General features: G+C 40.9%; 3 protein-coding genes, 1 long non-coding RNA gene and 1 pseudogene across 6 annotated transcripts; all 5 read left to right on the top strand.

Annotated features, from left to right (window-relative positions):
- Positions 1 to 539: 539 nt before the first annotated feature.
- LOC116676756 (signal-regulatory protein beta-2-like) lies at positions 540 to 2,749 on the top strand (annotated as a pseudogene).
- A 3,541-nt stretch (positions 2,750 to 6,290) lies between these two features.
- LOC116676751 (uncharacterized) lies at positions 6,291 to 8,773 on the top strand. Of its 3 annotated transcripts, none has more exons than XM_032507658.1 (5): positions 6,291 to 6,562; positions 6,704 to 7,399; positions 8,162 to 8,278; positions 8,373 to 8,416; positions 8,523 to 8,773. In XM_032507658.1, exons 1-5 carry the CDS (start codon positions 6,466 to 6,468, stop codon positions 8,640 to 8,642), a joined length of 1,074 nt encoding a protein of 357 aa, XP_032363549.1. In that variant the 5' UTR covers positions 6,291 to 6,465; the 3' UTR covers positions 8,643 to 8,773. The 3 variants fall into 3 exon arrangements, with proteins under 3 accessions (XP_032363549.1, XP_032363548.1, XP_032363547.1); XM_032507657.1 differs by having other exon boundaries at positions 8,162 to 8,284; positions 8,373 to 8,420; positions 8,533 to 8,773; XM_032507656.1 differs by having other exon boundaries at positions 6,292 to 6,562; positions 8,162 to 8,284.
- Positions 8,774 to 12,155: 3,382 nt separating this feature from the next.
- LOC116676752 (signal-regulatory protein beta-2) lies at positions 12,156 to 15,716 on the top strand. Its single transcript, XM_032507659.1, has 6 exons — positions 12,156 to 12,238; positions 12,327 to 12,668; positions 13,310 to 13,645; positions 14,426 to 14,560; positions 14,649 to 14,689; positions 15,588 to 15,716. Exons 1-6 carry the CDS (start codon positions 12,175 to 12,177, stop codon positions 15,714 to 15,716), a joined length of 1,047 nt encoding a protein of 348 aa, XP_032363550.1. The 5' UTR covers positions 12,156 to 12,174.
- Positions 14,786 to 15,166, top strand: LOC116676753 (uncharacterized). The gene is made up of 2 exons (XR_004328825.1): positions 14,786 to 14,912; positions 15,135 to 15,166. It is a non-coding gene; the product is annotated as an uncharacterized LOC116676753 (long non-coding RNA).
- A 5,338-nt stretch (positions 15,717 to 21,054) lies between the features above and the next one.
- On the top strand, positions 21,055 to 25,206 carry LOC116676755 (uncharacterized). Its single transcript, XM_032507660.1, has 6 exons — positions 21,055 to 21,076; positions 21,582 to 21,959; positions 22,086 to 22,127; positions 22,233 to 22,343; positions 22,444 to 22,478; positions 24,853 to 25,206. Exons 1-6 carry the CDS (start codon positions 21,055 to 21,057, stop codon positions 24,973 to 24,975), a joined length of 711 nt encoding a protein of 236 aa, XP_032363551.1. The 3' UTR covers positions 24,976 to 25,206.
- The last annotated feature ends 604 nt before the right edge of the window (positions 25,207 to 25,810 follow it).

The following is a 25,810-nucleotide window of genomic DNA, read 5'->3' as shown; positions in this document are numbered from 1 at the left end:
TGACCACTAGACCAAACACGGGACCTTCTTCCGGTTTACTTCGCTCCCCCGCATATCCGACCAATAACAAGGCTGGACATTCTTGTACTTTTGTACGCTTTTTCTTGGCTCACCATATTCGAGTCAGTCCAACCAAGTACTATGGTACAGCCGTTGTTACATAAGGTATTATCTTGATCTGTTACCCATACTTATTTCCTTTCTACCACCCTTTTGCTTAGAAACACACTTTCAGTTTCCGGACCTATTACAAAGTCCTCCATTCTTCTGGAAAGTATGCATCTAAATTGCAGTTTCCATTATGCCCCTCATTGTGGTTTACCTGCTTTCACTTAAAAACATCAAATCAAAATCAAAGAGGCCCTTATTGTCTCTATAGACAGAGCAAGCAGACTGTAGAAACAGTGTGAAAACACATCTTGATGGTGGGGTTTTTTGCCTCGATGTGAACTAGCAAACATGTTTTGGAAGGTGAGGTGGATGAACCAATCAGATCTGACGGATGTGGCGGAATGTAGGACAAGTGGTGAATCTGGTACATGTGCTGCTACTGTTTCTTCAGTCAGTCAGAACTGCTGAGGAGGAGAAGCCGGACCAGTGAAGCACATGAAGATGAGGCTTTACTTTGTGAATGTTCTCCTGTTCTGGCCTTTGTGTAAGTACCAGAAATCCACCTGTGTAATCTTTCATGAGCGTATACAGACAGACAGACAGACAGACAGACTTAAATTCTCTCTGTATATTGCAGGTGCAGCAGAAATTTCTCAGCCTGTTCCTTTCAAACAGTGAAGCTTGGAAACCCGGCTCTACTATAGAATGCCACGTAAAGAGTAGCCTGAACAAAAGAGTGTGGTACAAATTCACCACAGGGATGGGACTGCAGCTTGTGGTAGCATTCGATAATTTCTATAATCGGAGTATATTTCCTGAGGAATCTCAGCGCCGTTATTCAGTGAAATTTGACAAAATCAATAGCCATCTCCACATTTCAGCAACAACATGGGAAGACGTTGGAACATACTTCTGTGGAGTCAAGGACTTAAACGAGATTCAATTTGGATCGGGAACCTTTTTGACGCTGGAAGGTATTCACTCTCTCTCCTAACAGCACCCCGATTTCAGCTGATTGTGAAAATAAAGCTAATGATCATAGTTCTCTAATTTCTTCCCCAAGGTGCGAACCCGATCAGGGACTCTACCGTCCAGCAGCGGGAGTCTGGACCCGTTCAGCCAGGAGACTCTGTGGACTCTCAGCTGTTCTGTTCACACAGGCCGCTTTGCAGCCGAACACATGAGTGTTACGTGGCTCAAAATCTCTCATCCCTCTGCTCCACAAATCTACTACTCTGGAAATAAGAGCTGCGAGAGGACCGAGAGTGGAGAGACTAGCTGTGTGTACGAACTTCTCCTGAGGAACCTCAGCTCTGATGATGCTGGAACCTTCTACTGTGTCCTGACGTCATGTGGACATACGCTGTTTGGAAACGGGACCAGGATTATTGTTCACAGTAAGAAAGGAACTGTCATCATACATGTAGAGTTTAAGTCCAAAGTACTTCCAATTTCTGCAAATTGCTGCAAAACCAAAACCAGCTAGAGTTGAATCAACGGGCTGATTATTCCGTAAGTCGATTAACAGAACAATAATTAGCAACTTTTTGATAATCAATTCATCATTGGTCATTTTTCAAACAAAATACAAAACATCTGACACTATTTCCTGACATTCAATTCACCAAATGATTAATCCAGAAAATAATCAGCAGATTAATCAATGATGAAAGTGGTTTTATGGTATGGTTAAGGTTTGGGAAAATTGGGGTTAAGAAAAATAAACTTAATTTAACTGTAATTTATGCAATTAGCCATCAATTTTTGTAAAATGGCCAGGGTAAGGCAACAAAAACACAGTTAAATCAAAATATTTGAGATTGCTTAAAAAAGAAAAGAAAAAAAAGTCTCTTGTTGCAGAATGCAATTTGTTTTTGGAATACAATGCTGCTGTATTGACATGAGGTGACAGATATCCTCAATAAACCAAAACTTTATGGATTTATACCAGAGGGGAATGTTTTCTGCGTGCACTTTGGGTGAACTGACCTTTTATATATTGAACACTGCAGGATATAACAGTAAGTGACCTATAGACATTGGAATGAGAATGTAAGAATGTGTTAGAATGTAACTCCGATGTCTTTTTTTTATATATTTTATAAATGGAGAATTTTGCACTGCTAGTTTAAGCCTATTTAAGTTAAGCCTTTATTTAGTTTACCCTTTATTTTCTTCTGCAGAAAGCGCTGACACCAAACTATCTGAACCGAGTCCAACTGTGATTGCTTTGATGCTGTCAAACATCATTCTGGGGATTGTGACACTCATCCTTATCTGGAAACTTTGCAAGACTCAGAGGAAAGATTCCACCGGTATTTCAAACCGTAATGATCAGCTGTATCTCTGCAGCAGAATCACAAGCACGTTTGATTACATGTATCCTGCATCCAGTAACTGAACTGACTTCTTTGTTTCTTCAGAGGCAACAGATGGATCTTCTGAAGGCATCAGGTAATTTGTCAGCTGTGTGTAACCTTTGTGTTTGATCAAGGCTTTCTCACTCCCAACGCCTGGTAGGTGGCCCTCGGAGTCAGATACTAAAGCACATGCCTGCATAAGGCAGAGGCCCGTTCATTCCTTTGAGAGTTACACAGTGGCGCATGAAGCCTTCATCAAGTCCAAAATACCCAGATGATTGCCGCTACTTCCTAACTGAGCGCACCACGGAGCAGGCGCTCTAAAGACCTCCGCCAGCCGAGTCAGCACTTTACTAACTTGAACGGGGATGAAATCATTTAATTATGCGGCTCTCATAGACTTTCCAAATGCTATCAAACCAAATGGATAGAATTAATAATCAATCCGATCCGAGTCATTTTGTTGGGGTTGTGACACTCAAAAACAATTTGATCCTCTGGTTTACAAATGTGTCTGTCGCCATTTCAAGTCAATGGGAAAAGTATTTTTTTGGCCTTGTGACAGACCAGAGTTGCAATTCCACCGTTTGTCAACTGTTGTTCAATTGGCTTCAAAGCGTCCTGGGGGGCCTCAGGCATAGCATCTCGAGTGCAGTGAGGTAAGGGTTCATGTCCCATTGTTGTCTTGTATGTCACTTAAACGAACATGTTTTAACCCCACCCATGACTTTTACTTACCTCACCTAAGTGGCTTTACCCTGCACGTCAACAAATGACGCCAAGGAGTCCAGAATCAGAGCGGTATGGCAACAGTTCCTGTCCAAGCGCATTGAAAAATTATGCCAAAGGGGTTCTCAGAAAATTAAAAAAGTAATGCCAAGCGGAGTTGGGATCGAGAATGTCTTGGTTTGATTTGCACCACGTCTTTCTATGGCCATACTCAAGTGTTTTTCTTTTTTTTTTTTTTCACAGACTACTGATACAGTAACCTATGCACCTGTGTGTTTGGCCCCTAGACGCTTCCCCACCAGACAAGCTAGAGGTGAATACTGTGAAGACTCCGTAGTGTATTCCAACCTCAGATACTGTCAACAGAACCGACAGTTGCAACTGTAGCAACGCTAGTTAATAGATTAAACTTTTGCAGTAGCCGGTCTCCAAAAATCTACCTATTTAAAGAATGACCTCAGTGCCTAACTCCAAGTCTCCCAGAGTTGCGGCCAAAGCCGATTCAAAGACCCCTGTTCGCCAGCAGCCATCTTGTTTGTTGTCAAGTAGCAGGGAATTCACGCGGAACCGTCTCAACTCTGCTGTTGTTATGTTAAGCCGCCCACCAACTATACACAATGTGATTACATTTGCTGCCGCTAGAGTGCATCTACATTTGTAGGCTAGACTGAAGGAGTAGGAATGCCTGAATGTACTGACCCATAATTCCGACAGCTTTATAGTATAACAAGTAATCATATGTGTGTTTTTGTGCCTTGCTGTGTTAAATGTGGACATTCGCCCTCTGTCCATGGTGCTGAAATACGTACCAAAATAAATGAAAGGCATTGTCACAGATAGTTGCATTTGTCTTCCGGGTCTAAGAGAGACACCAGACTAGTTAACTGTCAAAATAATAAGCTGATCGATGGAATGGCAGCTCACCTTCCTGTCATTATGTTCTTTCTACAGCTTTATATAGCATCCGACTTACCATGCTGGATTTACGGCACGTAATTTTTTCCTAACACCCGACCATGTTTGTGAAATCGGTCGCTCTCTCCTGTAGCCATTTCTCCTTGCTCACGCTCTGGCTGGGCACCTGAGGTAACCATGGTACCGTTGTTACATCATAAATGTAAAAAATAAATGACTTTAGAGCACATTGAGTCAAGAGCAGATGTACTGCAGGGGCTCAATTTATTTTATTTTGTGGGGTGCGCTAGCAAGCCATTTTTGTGCGCATATTCCCGAAACCCTTAAATTACGTAAAGTTTCACCAAAATTGATGCAACCGTCAGTTTTGGTGAATTTTTCAGAATGTTAAGCCCCTCAAAGTCTAAGCAGATGAATTGCATTCTTTTGGGGTGGGTTGCACTATATGTGATTGTAATTTAAGCAAGTTGGCCCCTTCAATGTAGTATAGCGTAGTGATGATAGAAGGGGAGAATACATGATTATGCCAGCACCCCTTGCACTTTGCTCTATTGCACTACAGTCTTACAAATGCCATTGTTGTATGTATGGATGCACTATGTACACATGTACATAAAATGTTTTACCTTGGTCCAGCTTTGTTCTTGTTTTATGTACAGTCAAAGCAGTGAAAATCACATACCTTGTCATATTCCTTGTATGTTTACATAAACTTCATTCCAATAAATCTGATTCTGACTGTGACAGCTTTTTGTTTTTAATTATAAGTGCTTCACTGATTAAGTGTCAAAAGTGACAAAAGTAAATAGTTACTATTTGTGCCAGCAACAGAATAAAGTAAGTAATAAGTTGCAACGTCACATTGCTTGACATTACTTTGGAGTTGCAGAGCCTTTCATTCACCCACTGGAACCTTCACAAAAGACATCAAAGAGAAAGAGCAAAGTACAGAAGGCAAAAAGAAAAAAAAAACTTCAGTTGGTGTCAAACAGGCAGTCTAGGCTTTAGTGTGTGCCAAAAGAAAAAAACAATACACAGCATTGCAGGCACAGGTAGAGCATGCTCAGAAATCCCCTCTGGTCTATTTATACCCCTTTTCTAACCAGAAATGTAAGCGGAGGGTGCAACCTTTAAAGTAGCCAGCTCTCTGCATCTGACTGTTGTTCTGACTCCTGTGGTGAATCATGTGTGAACTATTGAGATCAGATTTCCGCTGCTGGAAACTTCAGTCCTATACTTGAACACAGGAAGACCGGCCTGTGGCCAGCGGGCCACAGCATGCAGGGGCTCAGACAGAAGCCGAGAGCTAACGAGAATTCAGCTGTGTGAAATGAGGGTCATGCATCTCATAAAGAAAGGTGTAAATGGTGCAAGAATGCAAAAGGAAGTAAAATAGCAGAGTTACTCCCCCTGAGAGTGAAGCTTTCTTTAATGCATTTCCTGCAGGAGTTCACACCCAAAAAAAAGATACATACAGTATGTGTAGCGTACGCCGTTGACTCATCTGTCTGCACATCAGTGGTTACTTACATAATCACCAGGGAAACCATTGCAAACAAGTTGGGATGAACATTATGCACCGTTATGTACATTGTTTATTTCATCATTACATCCATTTATTTCTTCTTGGGTTATTCTTTTTGTGTCAGTTTTGAATTTTACATTTTCAACTATGTGCTGCCAAATCACAACAGTGACCCTTTTCTGTCAGGTTGGGCGGTGTTGATTGGATCTCATAACGGGTCGGGTGAGTGCAGGTGTTAAAGAACTCTGACCCGCGCATCACTAATATGTATTTATTTATGTGAACACACTTTCACGTGTCAAACCCTGCATTTTAAACACGATTGTCTATTTCTAGTTGTAAATGACCGTTAAGCCTTTCATTTCTAGCTAAAAACAGTCTCTTCCAACACCTTACTTACTTTCTTTGTGTTGGACCATGGAAAAAAACACTAGTTGTGGATCAGAAAGTCAGAGGAATAACATTAAAAATCAGGGTAAATATTCTTGAATAACTTGAAAATTGTTCCCTCCAATGTTGTATGCCTATGTTTATGTGGCAAGTAGTTACCAATCAGCAATGATAAGCAGTTACAACAGTTAGTATTTTGCCCACATGCAGTAAATAGGTCACAATATCTTTAAATGCTAGCAAATAGGCCTCATTGTACGGACACCCTAGGAGATTTATGTTTCATTGATCAAGGTCAGGTTCAAGCATCATGTTGTCGTTACTGTTGTTGTGGATGAGAACACCGGTGCCAATGTGGGGGCCACTGAACGTGTGTTCACTTTTTCCAAATCTGATTGGCCAATCAGACGCAGCCTTCTCTGTGAAGAGTGGAGAATGTACAGAGTTCAAATCATTCCGCACAGCATTTCAAGCACGATGACACCTCCGAACTTTGCTTTGTATTTCACATGTCTGTTTGTGGCGAATCTGGGTAAGTTGTTTTTCTATTGTCGTGGTTTACTTTAAACTAAAGCCATGTTTCCATGCATTCTGCAATACAGATCACAGCAACATACCAGTATTAAATTTCAAATGAACTTGTGTATTTGCTTTGTCTCATTTTTCTCCTCAGCTCACATGACAACTCTAAAACAGTCTTCATTACGTTTTCAGTCAGCTAAGGTTGGGGAACGGGTGACTTTGACTTGTGTCTGTGACAGGGATATAGCAATATCGATGTTTTACTGGTATAAGCAAACTCTGGGACAGAAACCAAAGCTGATGTCTTCGTTCTATAGGCATAGTGGTTACGGAACCTTTCAAGATGAATTCAACAACCACTCACGGTTCTCCCAGGGAAAAATAAATGATACATTTTTCTTGAAGATTTTAGATCTGCAAATTTCAGACTCAGCAAGTTACTACTGCGTAGGGAGCAACTTATATGACTTTGAATTTTATGAGGGCACTACAGTCAGTGTAGAAGGTTCAGGTTGGAAGGTCCCAGCTACGGTCCACCAGTCAGCGTCTGAGAGCATCCAGCCAGGAGGCTCTGTGACTCTCAACTGTACAGTACACACCGAGACCTGTGATGGAGAACACAGTGTTTACTGGTTCAAGAAGTCAGAAGAATCTCAGCCAGGACTCATTTACACCCACGGAGACAGGACTGATCAGTGTGAGAGGAAACCCAACACACAAACACACACCTGTGTCTACAACCTGCCGATGAAGAGTCTGAATCTTTCTCATGCTGGGACCTACTACTGTGCTGTAGCCTCATGTGGACACATTCTGTTTGGAAACGGGACAAAGCTGGACTTGGAGGGTAAGTAACTTTCTTGCCAAGGTTTTCTCATTTGATGAATTGCAATGAAAACTCCTGGGTTTGTATTTTTCTTATCTTTCTTAATACAATACAGAGGAATTACTTCTCCCTATTGTTATACCAATGTCTTTAGTGACCATAAAGTGATTCCTTAGCGCAACTCTACAGTGGGAGACAGGGGACAAAATCTACAGTCCTTGTTTTGTGCACATATTCCAAAGTTTAGCCCAAGCCATCACAAAGCTTCAGCATTTGGAGATAGCCCGATCTTTGTCCTGGCATTGCATGTATGAATATTGCTGGTGTTTTGCATCCAACATGCCTACAGTTCTCTAGCAAGTATGGCTTTGCAGCAGCTCAGCATGGAAATAATTTCCTTGGAAACCCAAAGTGGGGATTTTTTTACTAAAACAATTAATATTGGAAGATAAACCATGGATTTTGTCCCTGAAGATGGATTCTTCACTGGACGTAAATAGTCCAATTTTTTCTTTCAATCGGCATGTTGGCATCAAGTATTCTATTTGGAACACCTTTTTTTGTCTAAGTCACACTGCTGTGCTTTCGGTCCACTATTCATTACCAATCAAAATGACTGAGGAGATCTCTTTGTGGCTAGCACACTAGGAGGGAAAAGAACCCGTAACTTGTACAAATCGGCATGGCAGCATTGTTTTTGAAGATATACTTGAAAAAATGCAAACTTTTCTTATAGAAAACATCAAAGCTCTTTAATATCTCCTGCTGTCCGTCTCTCCACAGATAAGGGAGACTCTCCTGTCTGGATTTATTTCTTGAGTGCAGCTTTAGCATTCACCACGTTCCTGAGTGTTTTACTGGCTTTCTTAGTGTACCAGGTGAACAAAAGAAGCTGCCAAGGTACAGGTAACTGTTACTCTTTGAATATGACTGCAAGTATTGAGTGAATATTTCATTTAAATAACATAGCTTTCATTTTGTGTGTCACAACCAGAGTGTAATGTAACATTTTCAGCAACTTCTACTCCGAATATAGCGGTAAGTATCGTTTTCTATCCATCCATGACACCTGCAGTGTTTAACACAGTTTTCTTGGGCCGTATCTTTAATAATATTGATGAACCATTTTATATTTCGTTACCAGTTATGCCAAGACGCAGACAACCTTCATTACGCTGCTTTAAGGGATGACATGGGCAACAGATCAAGAAGACAGAGGGACAGCACCAATACTGAATGTGTGTACTCGAGTGTAAAGCAGTAGAGCTGGACACGTGTACTGTGTGCCTGTACTTTGTTTCTGTGTAGAAAGACATTTCACAAAAGGGTCATTTGAATTTTTCCAAAACAAGCTTATGATTCCAGCAAATTCAATAAATACAAAGGCTTGACTTGCAATGAACTAAGCTCTTCCACTGAAAAAAATAAAAAAGAAAGACTTTTCTTCTGATTGCCAGAGAGATTCACTGATTTCCACTGTCACACCACTTGTTGCAGAACTACACTCACACCTCTGCGGCGCTGCTTGGTTTAGCTACTGAGTTTCCACGACTGTAAACAGCCTTGCATCTTTGACATCACATGTCCAGTGCATACAGAAGGCCAAAGTTACCACAGCACATTCTTTGTAGGTTGTTGTTGTTTTTTGTACATGCTGCCACAAACCCCAGAGACGTAAGAAGCTATCTGCAGGTAACAGTAAAGAGAGATGTCAGGCGATGTGCGGTTTTCAGGCAGGATGTCTTTACATCAGAACGTCTCAGTTCACACATACAGAATAGACTGAGGTGTGTTTGCTCCACTAGTGCAGTGCCCCAGCCGATTGCTTGGGCTCCTGCTTCACTGTTTCCAGCGTTCTCCAGAGCCATTGTACCCTGAAATAACTCACACAAGGCCCTCGTAGCATGTAATATGCACCTCAACTACTACCAGTGGTATTACCAGAAGTACAAGAAGTATTCCGATCCTCTCCTTATGCAAAAAGTACTAATACCACACTATAAAAAATACTTTGTTACAACTACAAGTCCTGCATTGCAAATGTTACTTGAGTAAAAGTATCATCAGTATCATCAGGAAAATGCACTTAAAGTAGTAAAAGTACACAATGCAGAAACATCCTCTAGTTTTAGAAACTGGAAACAATCCAAACAGTTCTGTGTTTAATCAGCTAATTATTTGGACTGGATTTGCAGGCCGTTATATTGTTGGGGATGATTGTATAAACTATATGTGTTTTGTGTGCAAAATCGTAATTAAGTGAGTAAAGTAACTAGTAGCTAAAAATGTCAGGTTAATGTAGTGGAGTCAAGAGTACAATATATATCTGTGAAATGTAGCAGAATAGACGTAGATAGTGGCGTGAAAGGAAAAGACTCAAATCATTTTGTTCTTGAGTACAGTATTTGAGTCAATATACTTCTACTTCACTACTACTGAATTACTTTTCAGAAGAGAAAATTGTACTACTACCTTTACCTGTTACTGGTTACGATGCAAACTCACAAGGCTCGTGCTCGTTTATCGAAGCCAAGAAAAGTTCAGTGATATGTCAGTGTGCTATATCCAGCAGTCACAAACATACAGGTCAAGAATTGAGTGTTTCCAAATAGGCGTAGTAATCACTGGTAGCCCGCCACGGAAGACATGCCTGATTGAAGGCCTCTGAAGCTTTAATATTAATATTCATTTCTTTTATTTAATCATTCAGCAGTACCCTGTTACATCCTGCTACGTCCTGCTGTGCCCTGCTATGCCATGAACTACTATTCCTAGTCACTCTTCCATTATCTTTATTGTGACTATTATTGCCACTATTCATCACACCCCCAACCGGCCCCGTCAGACACCGCCTCCCAAGAGCCTGGGTCTGTCCGAGGTTTCTTCCCACTGTCGCACTAAATGATTGCTCTGGGGGAATTACTAGAATTGTTGGGTCCTTGTACATGATAGAGTGTGGTCTAGACCTACTTTATCTGTAAAGTGTCTTGAGATAACGTCTTATGAATTGATATAAATAAAATTGAATTGAAATTGTGCTGTCTTAGTTTTCTTCATATTTGTTAATATGCAATGCTGTCCAAACTACTCCAAATTCCAAACAAGTTCCCTTGGTTACCCAGCAATATACCCTGATAGTATAAAGTTGATTGAATGAATTGTAGAGAGAGAGAGAGAAACAGACAGACACCTTGCTTTCCAAGACAGTTCCATAGACGCTACTACTAAACAATTTATGCAATATGAAAATACCTTATAATAGTTAGAACACAAGCCCAGCTTTATAATGTGACTGTTTTCTCCTACCCCAACATAATATACCATAACACGAGGGTAGAATATAAGGGCTAATGCAAATTACCAGAAGAGGCAGTAGAATATGAGAAGCCAAGAAAGTTGCAAGAGATGAGACTTATCTTGACTTAGGTAGGTCCAACAGAATCAAGGAAGTCCACAATCACATCTGGAGAGTTCATCCATTCCAAACCCGCTTTAAAGAATCAGCACACTTACAGCATCACATTGTTCCTCTGGAGATTTCTGGTAAATCCAGAATTTAAATATCTGTCACTCCATTTATAAACTGTCATTGTTTCTTTTTATAATGTAATATCCAAAACTGGATTCAACGTTTAGTCATTTCATTCTTTTGCCACTCTAATTCTTCAGTCTGTTCTCCTCCATGCTTCCCCCAGCTCACAGGTGTGTCTCATTTATCACTTCCCCCACCCTTTATTTCCTGTATACGTTGAAAAGGGCTATTTCGTACTTTTTCTTTCCCCCCTTTCTACTACAGTTGTCTATGCAAGCCACGTGCTGGCTTCTACTTTGTATTGTCTTATGGCTGTGTGTACTGCCAAAGTGGAGGTGACCGTTCAAGGAAAACAAGTGAAACTAATAACGAATGAGATGTTTTATTCAGCAGAATCACATTGTGTTGTTCTATCATTCCAATATTTCCTAAATTCCTAACAGATTTTCTATGCTGTACTCTGATAAAATTTCCCCCGGGACTGATTATTGGTCCCCACTGTGCCGCCCCAATTTAAAAAAAAAATAATCCTGAAATCGCCACTAAAGAAGACTTGATCCATGACCTGAATCAGACTGGGACTGAATTATATGCTACTAGTCTAAGTCTTGTTTCACTGCCACGGGTCTCAGGTCTGTGTTTAATAATATCTAATACCTGAATCGATCCAGGTATTAGACGTATAACTTGGTATGTCATGATTACTGCTGGAGAAGCCTAATGCTGCTGCCACAGTTACAGTCGCTATTCGTTATCCTCATGTGTATCCACATCTGTAAAGAAGTCTCACAGTGACAGAACTTTCAAGTAGACTGATGATGGACAGGTGTTTTTTTGTTTTTTTTAATACATGTAGTATGAAAAGGATGTGGTTGTATACTAACCTTCTGTCCTTCCTGTTACAGGACATATAAGGGGCGAGGAGAAAAGCAGCTGAACTTACCACAACATATCCTAATTTTGTCATTTAAATTTTGATGATTACCTTTCTTCCTTTATGGATATGAATACAGACAGATTACATTTGGATTTTGAGCACAGCTAAAGATGAGACTAAAATAATGCTATATTGATAACGTGAATCTTAGGTCTAGTGGAGCTTTTTTCGTTGCATTGTGACCAACCTTATTTGATTTCCCAAGCAGCCAATCAGGTGAATGTAGATGAATCTAGTGAACCAATCAGACAGCAGTCAGCAGCGTATGTCCCTGCGTGGTGAGAGTGTTGACACTGCTATACCTTTGTCAGACCTGCTGTGTGAAGGATGGGGATGCAAGCTGAGAAGATGGCAGTGTGCCTTCTAAATATGTCCCTGCTCTGGTCTGTGTGTAAGTAACTCAAAATCCACCTGTTGGATCTTTTTTAATGAGGATTTCCATACTTCAAAGTGACTTGTTTCTTTTCTGTATCTTTCAGGTGAAGCGCAGCTAAGTGACATCTCTCAGCCAGCTGCTTTCCAAGCAGTTGAGCTAGGACACACCGTCACTTTTACATGTAACATTAAAAGTGCTGCCAGAACCAGGGTGTGGTACACACTAAACACTGGGAGGAGACTTCAGCCGCTGGCCTCCACGGATACTTTATATAATCTGACAATAATTAAAGACAAATCACATCGTTATGAAGTCCAATCGGACCACATCAGCAGTCTTCTGACTATCCTGAGGACAACGTGGGAAGATGTTGGCACATACTACTGTGGAGTGATGGACTTAAGAGACATTCAGTATGGACAAGGAACTTTTTTGATGATAACAGGTATTTATTCTCCACAGTTTGAGATTAGAAAATGTTGATAATTTTACCTGTGGTGGACTGTATTTCAGTACATTCGCTGAAGTCCTTGTACTTTATTTGAGTCCTTACTTTTCATGTAAAAGAAAAAAAACTTTCTACTGCTACTCCACTACATTTCAAAGGGAAATAATGTACTTTTTACTCCGCTACATTCATCTGACAGCTTTAGTTACCTTATAAATTAAAACAGGAAGTTTTTCCTCACCACTGTCGCACAAAATACTCACTCATGGGGAATTGTCGGGTCTTTGTAAATGACAAAGTGTGGTCTAGACTTTCTGTTTTTTCAATTTAAGATTTTTGCACACAAAATGCATGGACATTACAATACGGTTTTATTATAAATTAAAGTACCCAACAATGTAACGTCCTGCAATCCAGCTAAAATTATTTGACCATTAAACGCATCAATCAAACTGTATGGATTGTTTTCCGTTTCCAAAATGTGAAGATTTTTCTGCATGGAGTACTTTTACCATATTATACCTTAACAACATGTTCCGGATGTCACATGGTTTGACATCAGCAACATTTACAATCTGAATACTTCTTCCACCACTGGCTGAATATAAGCTAAATGTTCCTTTGATTTCTTCCCCAAGGTGCAAACCCGATCAGGGACTCTAGCGTCCAGCAGCGGGAGTCTGGACCCGTCCAGCCAGGAGACTCTGTGACTCTCAGCTGTTCTGTTCGCACAGGCCGCTGTGCAGCAGAACACATTAGTGTCACGTGGCTGAAAAGCTCTCATCCCTCTGCTCCGCAAATGATCTACTACTCTGGAAATAAGAGCTGCCAGAGGACCGAGAGTGGAGAGACTAGTTGTGTGTACGAGCTTCTCCTGAGGAACCTCAGCTCTGATGATGCTGGAACCTTCTACTGTGTCCTGACGTCATGTGGACAGACGTTGTTCGGAAACGGAACCAGGATTATTGTTCACAGTAAGATTGTCACCATACATTAGGGGTGTGAATCTTTACTCGTCTCACGAATTTGATTTTGATTATGACAATCCTGTCAACGATTTGATCCAGTTTGATATAAACCCCGTTTTTTATTGTACCTGCTCTTAAAAAAAAGACACTCCTTGAATGTATCGGAGTCTGAACACAGCAGACAGCCAAAAAAAAAAAAAGCATCCAGAAAATCAACAAGCATCATCAGTAGTCAACAATCGATTATGGTTTGTCACTGCATTGATGCAATGATTCATTTCAACACCCCTACCATACATGTACCGTTTTAGTACAATTCTTAGCAAATATTATGAATCAGAAACACAGAGAAAATGCTAGGTCAATATTGAACAATGCTTTAAAACCCCAAAGCCAACTAGAGCTGAAATGAAGAACAATCGGCCGACAGAAACGTAATCAGCAACTATTTTGGTAATCGATTGATTGTTGGTCCTTTTTCAAGCAAACATGCTAAACATTTGTCACATTTCCCGATAGTTTATAGATCAAATTAATAAAAAAATTGATGAAGTACTAAAGAACATAATTGCTACTGCCTGCCCTAAAGCCAGTGTTTTTATGTTTTCATTTACGGTGACTAGGTTTGAGAAATATTTTGATTACAAGATGAAGAAAATAGGTTTCAGTCTCAGAAAATCTTGCTCTTATGAACGTTTTCATTTAAGAAGGTAAGATTTGTGTTCATGTTTGCAGCCATTTACAGAGGGTATAATTGAATACTGTTCATTCTCATGTGTTTCAAAGGAGACATTGCCTTCAACAAATCAGTTGAGCTGAGTCCAACTGTCATTGCACTCATGCTGTCAAACACCGTTCTTGGGATTGGGACACTTGTGCTTGTATGGACACTTTGCAAAAACCACAAGAAAGATCCCACAGGTATGAACAACTTTGTGTTAAATATCTGTATATATGTTATATTCTGCAGTAGCATTGACAGAAGTTTTTACTTTTGTTTTTGTTTTAGCTGTACCTGGATCCAGGGATGGATCTCATGAAGCAAGTCAGGTAATCCATTTGTTCAACGTATTCTCAGGAACGGGTTGATATATTGTACACAACATACAGTAACATCTGTTAAGTTAAGCAGTCTTACAGTTAAATTTAGGCAATAAAAGGTTACTGTTATCTGAATACACGGCATCGTGAGGTGACGGTTCTTGCAGGGGCCGTTGCAGTTGAGTTTAGCTGACAAAAGGTGACTATCCTGCGGTGACAACAGTTAAGTTTAGTGGGCTTTACAAACAATTGTAGCCGAGAAAAGGTTACTGTGAGACATGTACAGAGCACAGAGAGGTGACTGTCCTTTCAGCCGTTGTTGCAGTTGAGTTTAGTTGACAAAAGGTGGCAGGTAAGTGACAACTAATCTTTATCAACAACGTTCCACTCCTTGGATTGACACAGCGCTGTGAAGGGAGGTCCGGCAATGCGAGACAATGTGATTACAGTTAAGTTTAGACACCAAAACGACTAGTTTAGATTAGATAAACGATTGTGGTTTGGCTTTACACACGTATCCTGGGTGGAAGTCTGGGTTTCATCCCAGGACACAAAGTCCGCTTCCTGGCTTGTACACGCTTTATTATGACCCAACCGTCCATCCCGATCTCCTCTACCCTGAGAACAGCAGTCTTACCCGGCAGCAGCTACTGTGGCCCATACAGTAATACATGCATGGAATAAATACAATATACAGGAAATAATTCTCTGTAGCTGTACCTACAACTGGTTCACGAGAACAGGGGTTTCTTGTTCCAATTTCAGTTGTATGCCTCTAAAGGTTCAGATGTGGTAACATTCAGTATTTCTTAGTTACTGTTAAATGGCAGCTTAATACAGTTTCTATGTCTCATCTCTCTGAGTCCAATTGCTCAGAACTAAACCCTGTAATTTCCCTGTCTTTCAGCCTGGAGATGCAGTGACATATGCAGCCGTGTGCTCTGCTCCCAGAGGCTCCTCCTGCAGAGCAGCTCCAATGGAATACAGTAGTGACGCCGTGGTTTATTCTCATGTCAAGTTCTCTACACAGGACTGACAGAAGCGTTACAACTGGACTTAGTGATCCGGCAGGGATATATATAGAAAATGTGTATTGTATTTGGATAACAGAAATAAAATAGACAGAAATGCCATTGAACTTTTTCATGTGGTCATGTGATTGGTATACAACAAAATGGTGATTGTTCTTAGTTGTTCTAGTGACAGTACGCGTCAGTAGGGCCGTACATTGTGTCACAGCTCGCTGGGAGCCGCCCGACGCAGCCCAGGAGACGTTCTCAGAGTTGCAGGGAGTGAAGAGGGACAGTTAGACCCAGCGGCAGTGGGTCAACAGACTGCTAACGTTAGACCCCGCCCACTCTTCTGCTCATTCTCTGTAACCAATGCAGCATAAAAGTATGACGGAACCAGCAAGTCAGCCACCCGATGTTAGTTAGATAACGTTAGCTTGCTAACTCCTGCTTAACATTACCCTCAAACAGAAATAGTGTAGTCTTCAGTAAAAGAAGAGAACTTTCTATACATAAGTATATGAGTTTGCTCATGTGCAGGGCTGCCAACTCTCACGCATTGGCCGTGAGACACGCATTTGACTGGTTTCACACGCGCACACGCCACACCCCCGATTTCTCACGCTGAAGTGTCAGCCCGGTCGGTCAAATTTCTGAAAGATGAGTTTATCTATGTTTTTACCTGTTGAGCCACTTGTGATCGACTAGTTGTGCTTTCAGAGACTGTGAGGGGGTTCAAGAGCGCTCCCTGTCTGTGGAATTTTCAAATTGTCGCAAAATGAGAACCTTTTTTTCACGAGCCATCCCAGGTGCATTTCCCCGGCTTCAGGTATGAGCTCTGAGCATCACAGACCCGTCCGTCGCTTCGTGTCCACTCTCTCTGTAACAATAGAGGTGAGCAGCGCGGCTGGTAGTGTAGCAACTTCAGTTCATTGTAGTGGACTCGCTCTGGGGGGCAGTGACGCGTTGCATCCATGCGTAGACCTCCGATAAAGAGCAGCGTACGGCCACCTCTAAACTCTGTCAGAGACCAGAGACCCAAATGGGCCTCTGAGTCTGTCAGACGGTCTGAATGAGATCCATCATATCAGCGGAGCAATGACATGCACAGCAGACTATATTACACCATATACTATATATACTATATTACAACTCTCCAAATCTCGGACAACAGAGATGGGAGGAGTTATATTTTGAATGGGCACAAAGTTGTAAATAGGAGCAGAAATCTGGTGAAACACATCTGAGCTATACTATATATATATATATATATATATATATATATATATATATATATATAATACGATACTGCAACGTTGGGCCACTATTGTGCATCTCTAACCTCTGCATCTCTAAATGTAACTGTAAATAATTAATTTGATGTTTTTTAAAATGAACAAATATTCTTTATTTTCACAAAAAAGTAAAAACATTAAGTGGGGTACAGAGGATGAGGGCCAAACATTACTGAACATTGGCACAAAGGTTAAAGGAATAGAAATTATGTAACTCAGTGGTTCTCATTCTTTAGAATTTCAGTGGTCTTAGTTGATCCCTCATCATTAATTTAACTTTGGGTCCCTGGTCCCTACACCAGGGACTCCTGGACCTGTTCACCACAGGCCCAAATCTTCTCAGCTGTTGCTGACATATGCTACTGTCTCTTCATGTGGTTCATTATGTTTGGCACATTGTCTGGGTCAGTTCTTATATCATAAGAAGTTAATAATGTAAATGCTGAATGCCCTAAAACCTGTTGATACTACAACAATGCAAAGGTTCTTAACCCTACAGTTTTGCACATAACATGTAAGACTTGATTTCTCCATTTTTTTTGCAAAAAAACTCTCCAGAAAGTGCCATTTAATGGTTTATTTTTCAAATTTTTTTTCCTGGGGGAGCATACCCCCAGACCCCCCTAGGGAGAGCCCCATTCCCCCCACATATAACAAATCCCAATTTAAACCCTGAAGTATAATGATGCTGAAAGAGCCAAAGAAATTGCTTTGTACGCGGCAAAATATGGGTTGGCCCCCCCAAATCTCACTCCAAGGTTTTGGGAAAAGTTGGCAGCCCTGCATGTGTCTTATTTAAGAGCTGGTGCTATTTCTGTGTCTGTATGTTGGTGGTTTCCTGCAGGATGTCCTCATTCTGTTGCAAGGAACCCGTGTAACTCCACCACTGAGACATTCAGAGGATCACAGGAACCCGTTTTTGTGATCAAACTGTGTGTTTAGAAGCAGAATTTCATTGATGTCTTTCTGTGTGGGTAAACCGCATACAGCTCATGAGCAAAGAAATCGCAGAAGTGATGTAGCTAGGTGGTAAGAAAAACCCAAACAAAGGTTATGGGTTGATCAGAAAATACATTCAAAGTATTCTCATTGCTTTACCAGTTGGCTTTAAAAGGTCCCATGGCATGAAAATGTCACTATTTAAATGTTTTTTAACATGTATATATGCGGCCCCCCAGCCTGCCTATGGCCCCTCAGTGGCTAGAAATGGTGATAGGTGTAAACCGAGCCCTGGGTATCCTGCTCTGCCTTTGAGAAAATGAAAGCTCAGATGGGCAGATCTGGAATTTTGCCCACTTAGAGAATTTGGCCCACCCATGAGAGAGAGAGACATCATGGCTTTCAAACGAGCAAAGTGGCAGTTGGTCAAGGCATTTCTGGTCTTCAGACACTTGGAAATTAGTCAAAAGTAAAATTCATAAATGTCCTACTTGACTGAGCATTGTTCTTAGACATAACTCTATAAGTGCCTTATGTTGTGAATAAAGCAACTATAAAAATGCATCTGCAGTATACTGTATTTTGTGTAAATGTAGTGACCTCAGTATCTATCATTTTGCCAATCCACTCCCCACTCTTTTAATTCTTAATACAATTAATTGTATGCCACCAAGTAATCATATGTTATCAATGTTAGAGATGTACCTGGGGTCCGTTTCAAGAAGCAGGTTTAGTGAAAACTCTGAGTCTGAGTTTCCCTGAACTTAATCAGTCGTAAACTTAACTTTCATCGCCGCAGCTGTAACCTTACTAGCCTCAACCGTTAGAAACCGCTGTAGCCTGTTTGCTAGCTAACGTTACATAAAAAAGATATTTCTGTTACGTTACCTGAAATTAAATGGTCACAGCGTCACCAAAATCCATTGTTTGTGGGCTCCCATTGCTCGGTTTGGTTCCGTCTGCTTCTTGCACGTTTTATGGCAGCAATCCATTTATTTCTTCTCTCGGGATCTTTAGGAATCCTATAAAATGCTTTCCCTTTATCTTTTCCCCGATGGTTTTGGCATCCTGGCGCACAGCAGCTATCCACCCTGTTGAATCAAGGTGTTCATTGAAAAAGGCTTAAAAAAAATTCACCAAGATCAACTTGCTTGTGACGTAGCTAACATGTAACAACGACAACTCTGGCTCAGCTCCAACTCTGGCGCTTGGATCTCCACTTTCCTGACAAAATGGCGATGTTTTGATATTGAGTGGTGCATGCTGGGATTGCGTGACGTCAACTCCCGGAGCTCTATACCTTTGACACTTAGTGTTCCATCCAGTGCAACACTTTGGATGCGGAAACAACAACAAACAGAAGAGATCCGCTCAGGTCCCCCTCCTCTGTCAGCTCTCTTGGTAGCATGAGAATTTCAGCACAACTTGGCTGTCGTACAAGCACTGTAAAGTCCCATTGTCCCCAACACTGGCCGAGATAACCCCATCGTCCCGTCAGTCTGCTGCCTCCAAAATCACTGCTGGCAGATGGAAAAAAAGACAATGTTAGAGAAACACAAGCTGAGATTTCATTACTACACTGAAAACATCATAAAAAGCGACTTACATACTCCACAGAGGATCATATGCAGGTGCGTCGTCTCGGCTGTTTTCAGAACTGAACGTTTTGAGCAATGGAGCTGACACCAGGTTAAAAAATAGGTTAAATTTGATTGGTTGCTAATAAGGTCAAACTGTGGGATGCTTTAAACATCCGTCTTTGCTTCAGTCTGACAATCTGTGTGTTTTACAAATATAGCAGCAGCAGATTAGAATCTGCTGAAGAACTGAAGAACACGTTCTTTTCCTGCCATGTGGTTTCAAAAAGCTTCATTATGAACTTGTTTACCTTCCTTATAGAACAGTGATACCACGAACACAGAAAGCTTACCCAAAAATTTTTCCTAATATAAAGAAAAGGTTTGGCCCATTACTACCCCTGAGGCCGTATTAACTGAAATTGGTAAATTCATGCAAACTTCCATATTTCAAAGGTATCTCCCCAAACCTTTAGCTCCACTTAGTATACTGGGTGGGAACCAACCACATAAAAACATTTTTTTTTTTGGTGGGGGGGGGGGGTAATATATAAATAAACACTGGGCGGGGGCTAAAACTATCAATTTGAATCCCCTTCAGACTTGTTTTATGAAATGTACTGGAAAAATGATGGGCTCCGGAAAAAATGTGTGATATATTTTTGTTCCGACAAAAAAAAAGAAAAAAAAGAAGTTCAATACCTTTAGCTTAAATGATTAAAGTTGCATCTAGAATCTATAAATGTGCCGATATTTTACATTTTAAAAGGTGTAACCGCTGTACACTGGATGTCTCCTACTTCACTGAAAAGTCCATACAGTGGACATATGTGAACTGCCTATGATCCAGCACACTGGACCATGATTGGTTTCCAAACTAGTTGTGATGTCACAATATCCTGCTCGCACATACGCGTTTAACAGTAAACTGAAACTGAGATTTAAGGTGAGAGCAGAGAAACTTTCCTCCCTCAGTAAATGAATGTGAAAACTACATCTAGTATCAACAGTGAAGCTAAAACATCTAACTCAGGTAACAAAAACTGGGGGAAGGGCTTAAAATTACCATATTGGCAACTTCAGTAACATACACATTGTATAACACATACTCAATCTCCAGTTTTTACTGACAGAAAGACATTTACTCAAGTGCTTCAGGCAGGGGGATTGCTGTATTTCAGAAGTTGAGTGTTTATTGCAGTAGGCAAAACAAATTTTTGGGGCAATTGTGGTAGACCGAGAGCTGAGGGGACAAGTGGAACGTATGTGGTTGGCAGGAGTAAACTGATTATACGAGAATAGGGAAAATGGCGGTGTGTGCTTGCACAGTGGCTCTCTAATCTGATAAAAGAAACGCTGAGTACTTAAAGTGACAGTGACTTTGTTCTACATACTGTATGTGGTCAACACACAGCTCTGTCAATTTGGGGAAATACACCTCGGCTCTGTCAACGCAGACTACTTTTCACACCTAGCAGCTTCAGAAATGTCAAAAAGTTAGGTAATGACGCAATAATGGTAGATTGACTCTTAATGTGGACTGGACAAACGACATGCCCGTGGGCTGCAGGATGGGTCAGATACATTGGCTTTACTGTGCACCTTGGCGTTTAACTGCATTCTTCAATATGCATAAATCACAACAAACGTGCATGTCTGACCATCTGAGCTGCCCACTGTGACAGATTAGGTGACTCTGTCCACAAAAACTAAGCACATCAGGAAGAATAGTAACTTGTGCCATCTGAAATTATTTGAGACATGCTTTGACTGATATTGTCATTGGTACAGATATCTGGTGGGGAAAGGTTTGAGCTTCCTTGCATGAACTAATACTCCGCCCCTTAACCATAAAAGCCCATTTACACTGATTTAGAGTGCCATTGCTGTTGCAGAGCTACACGCACAATGAGGAGCTTCCCCTTAATATCAGCGTTCCTTCTCTGCAGCCTCAGTAAGTACTGGCAATGAATTATTCTGAGCAGCAAATGTATTTGTATGTTGTTATCCAGTAACCCGCCATTATTTTTGAACACTCATTGACTTAGTATTGTACAAGTTTAGAAGTTTCTTTATTGAGGAGTAAATCTCTTTCTGTCTTTTCTGTTTGTCTCAGGCTGGATCTCTGTCTCAGCTTCTGAGTCTCACACTGTGGACGTCCAGTCTGGTGGAGATGTCACTCTGATGTGCGCCAACATTTCTAAAACTCCAGCTCAGACAGAATGGTTCAGACTGATCAACGGAACCAAGCCCAGCTGCGTCTCCGCTATGTACGGGTCTGATGGCAAAGCCTCGTTCTGTGAGGGATTTCAAAACAGATTTGAGATGAGCTCCAACATCTCTACTGTCTTTCTTAAAATCAAGAGAGTGGATTTATCTGACTCTGGACTGTATTTCTGTGGAATTTACATGGGCAAACATACAGTCATCACCAATGCAACATATCTAAAAGTTCAAGGTAAGAGTGTAGCCTCAGAGAATTATTATAATATTATAATTATTGTCACAGTCGTATGAAAAAAGCAAAAAGACAAACCAAAAACCAATACGTGTCAAATTATTTCCCTTTTTGTCTTTTTAAAAGGTAACACTGAATCTGATTTTGGAGTGGATTCACAGACTAAACGTAAGGTTTTCCTTTTTCACTGTGCAAGTTTCCACAGAACCAGTCGTTTAAAATCATAAGCTTCTCTTCTAAAAATAGACTCCAATTCTATCCTTTGACTTGTAGAGGAGTCTGATGGAATGACAGATGTCATGAGTGTGATCCTGGGTGCTCTGACTGTTTCCCTCACTATAGTCGTCATTGTTCTGGCTGTTAAAATCAGGAAACTCCAGACAGGTACTGCTGGTCTAATTTGATACAGATGATTGATAAATCCAAAGCAAAGAATATGTACAATAATAATAAACTAATACAACTTGATGATTTTTCCTTTTAGCTGTGATTGAAGAACAGCAGCCAGAAAGAAACAAGGTGAACCTAGCATTAACTTCTATAAACTGTGTGTGTGTGTGCGTGCGTGCGTGCGTGCGTGCGTGCGTGTGTGCGTGCATGCGTGTGTGCGTGAATGGTTTTGAAAATGCATACAAATACATAAGAAATCATTTGCCCAAGGTCAGAAAAAGATTGTTTAGGTCGATTATGCAAGCAGCTCATCATGACCCACAATTAGGTTTCTTGTTAGGAGGCCACCTTATGGCTGGAGTAACTACCGCCAGAGCAAAGGAGGAAGTAAGGTGACAAAGTATAGAAGCGGGAAATTCTGTGTCAGGACGAGGTACCCTGGGTGGGCGGATGGGTCGAACAAACACACTCCCATGTGAAACCAAAAGTTAACTGTCATTTTGAATTACCAGAGTTTTAGTCCTTCCTGCAATAAAGTCCGTGTGTCTCATTTTAGTAGTTTTAAGTGTAGTATTTGCGCTGCCTATTAACTACTCACTTTTCACATTGTTGACTACGTGTTTCAAACTGCAACTATTCCAGTAAATACCCCATATTATGCTTAATTAAAGGTTTAATTGTTCAAAGGTAATTGTCTTTAGAGGTGAAATCAGAATTGGTTTACATGGGTTCATTTTCAAAAAACGTTTTTGTTGTACTTCACATAGCTGCAGCTCCTCTTTTCCCTCTGTGTGTTGAGCTCTCCGTTTTAGCTACAGAGTGAAGCATCTCACTTCTGTTCCATCTTTGTTGGGAGTCTCACATGCGCAGCAGCTGGATAAACACTGCTAGCCAGTCAGAAGCAGAGTCTGACAAGCAAGCTAGCTTGGTTTGAGGGCGTGCCACGCTAGGAGCTGGGCGAGCATTATTACGTGTGTGACGCAAATGACGCAAAATGATGTGTGTTTGTCACGGAAGTAAAGGCTGGACTACAATAAAGATGTTTGGGGCAGTTTGTGAACAGTGTTTTCTCTGGAAGATGGTCCCTTAGGGTGGACTTTGGACTTTTTCTGGCACAAAAAAATATATATCAATTCAAATTAATTCAATTCAATTCAATTTTATTTATAGTATCAATTCATAACAAGAGTTATCTCGAGACACTTTACAGATAGAGTAGGTCCCAACAGTTCTAGTAGTTTCCTCCAGAGCAAGCAACAGTGCGACAGTGGCGAGGAAAAACTTCCTTTTAGGCAGAAACCTCGGTCAGACCCAGGCTCTTGGTAGGCGGTGTCTGACGGGCCGGTTTGGGTTAGAATAAGTGTGGAAATAACAAAAATAGAAAAAATAGTAGTTTGTAGCAGTTCTTTGTAATAGTTCATGGCATAACAGGGCACTGTGGGCACTACAAGGCACAGCAGGATGCAGCTGGGCACCGCAGAAAGGAAAGGGAAAAAGTCAAAAGGCATAATATGAGCACATGATTAAACTGCAACTGTTTGTCAGTAAATAGAACAGTGCTACTGTATGTGTTTTGGGAGTCTTTGACACTCAACCTTTTCTGTATGAGGATGTGTAGTCCGAAACAAATGAAAATGCCCCATCAGCTCAATCAGAAGATATTTCTGATTGATAAGGAGAACTTATGACCTTTTTGCCAAGCCAGTTGCATAGAGTTACAATCAACAAACTGTTACAAAATCAAGTTAAAACTATTTTGAAATCAAAATATAACACTGTAATGTGTAGCAATTTTAGATCTGTAACCTACAGTATGTCTTATGAGTTTCAACAATCAGAGTGTTTTTTAGTTTCAATATAAAGAGCCCCTTTATGCTTTTTGGGATTTTTCCTCCCTTTTAGTGAGTTATGTAGTTTTTAGTGTACCTAATAGATGTATAACATACAAAAAAACACATTTTGCTCTAAACTTTTTTTAACAGCCTAAAACGCCTCGCCCATATTCCCGTTTGAATTTCCTTGATAAGTGATGTCACAGATTGCAAATGCCAGCCCAGTTTTTCAAATGGATCAAAAATAGGTGCTGCCAGAGCAAGTACACCCCACCCAGCGGCTTGTTTGAATTTGGTTGACCGGTCAGAACTCAGAGGGCCAGCTGACCAATCAGAGCAGACTGGGCTTTTCGGGAAGGCGGGCCAAGAGCTTAGAGAGGGTGTTTCAGAGAGAGCTGCAGCAATGGGCATTATGCAAAACAATGTTTTATGACCATCAAAGCATGAAAACATATTCTAGTAGTCACCAAAAGTATAAATGTGATGCTGAAAAGGAGGATAACCGGGGTTCTTTAAATTGCACAACCCAGCTGTGATTCTATTCAAAAGTATGTTTGTTCTTAGCTAAACTGTGCTCAACACTCATTTTAGTTTAAACAATTCCTATGTTGGACTGCCAAAAACAATACAGAGTGTGTGATCACTGTGACTCTCTATACTCTGATTTACAGGATCTGGGCTCAGATGAACTGAACTACGCAGCTCTTAATTTCCAGGCGAAACCCAAAAGAAGCCGCAGGCCTGCACCAGTCAGAGAGCTGGAGCCACATGTTGTGTATGCTGCCACCAGATAGACTCAGGAAACATCTGGAACTGCAGCTCCAAGTGACACTGACGCTTCATTATTTTTATCTGCTGATGGGTTTTTATGTGTGGGAGGAGTCTACTGCCAAAAAAGCTGTCTTATGTCTCTTTCTCTCTCTCTGTCGGTCAAATTGTCCATCTCTCTTATTTTGTCTGAGAGGAAAACAAGCATGTTTAATGTGTGATGGAGGAAGAGGCAGAAAGGACACTGATGGCTGCCAGAGTTATTGTTTGACAGGAAGAGACGGCACGATTACAGAGCACAACTGAGGTGAAGACCATGAGGTGTTTGAGGTCAAAGCTCTGTGCAAAGTAAAAAAAGAAGTGAAACTAACCTGCTTGTTTACGACAACATTAAACTGCTGTACAGTACTGCTGCTCCCTTAAAACATGTACAGTATATCCATCTCTGACACTGTTAAATCACTCCCCTCATCATCACCTTAACAAACTTACTTAACTACTTTACCTTCGTACGATACTTCAACATTTTCATTCAAAACTGACCAGAAAGGCCTGAGGCAACTGCTTCTATCAGGTTCCTGATTTTGAGAGCTGTTAACTGAAATAGTTTTTCTAGAGGGCAGGGAAGTATTGAATTAGTAAGTGGTTTTCTCATCATCAAGAGCACAAACAGCAGCATGAAATACTTAGAATCCACAGTTATGTTATTGTCTCTGTGTGAGTCAAGCAGCTTAGCTCGTTGAATATTAATGAGAGCTGGCACAAATGGAGCTGAGTCTTCTTGCCGGCTTTCTATACCACGCTAGAATGGCTGGAAACAAGGTAACCAAGGCATTTATTTCACAAAAGATGTTATAGAGG

This window comes from Etheostoma spectabile, unplaced genomic scaffold (assembly GCF_008692095.1).
Source record: "Etheostoma spectabile isolate EspeVRDwgs_2016 unplaced genomic scaffold, UIUC_Espe_1.0 scaffold00003703, whole genome shotgun sequence".
NCBI lineage: Eukaryota > Metazoa > Chordata > Actinopteri > Perciformes > Percidae > Etheostoma > Etheostoma spectabile.
Note: the sequence above shows the minus strand (reverse complement) of the source record. Positions and strands in the feature narration are given on the sequence as shown.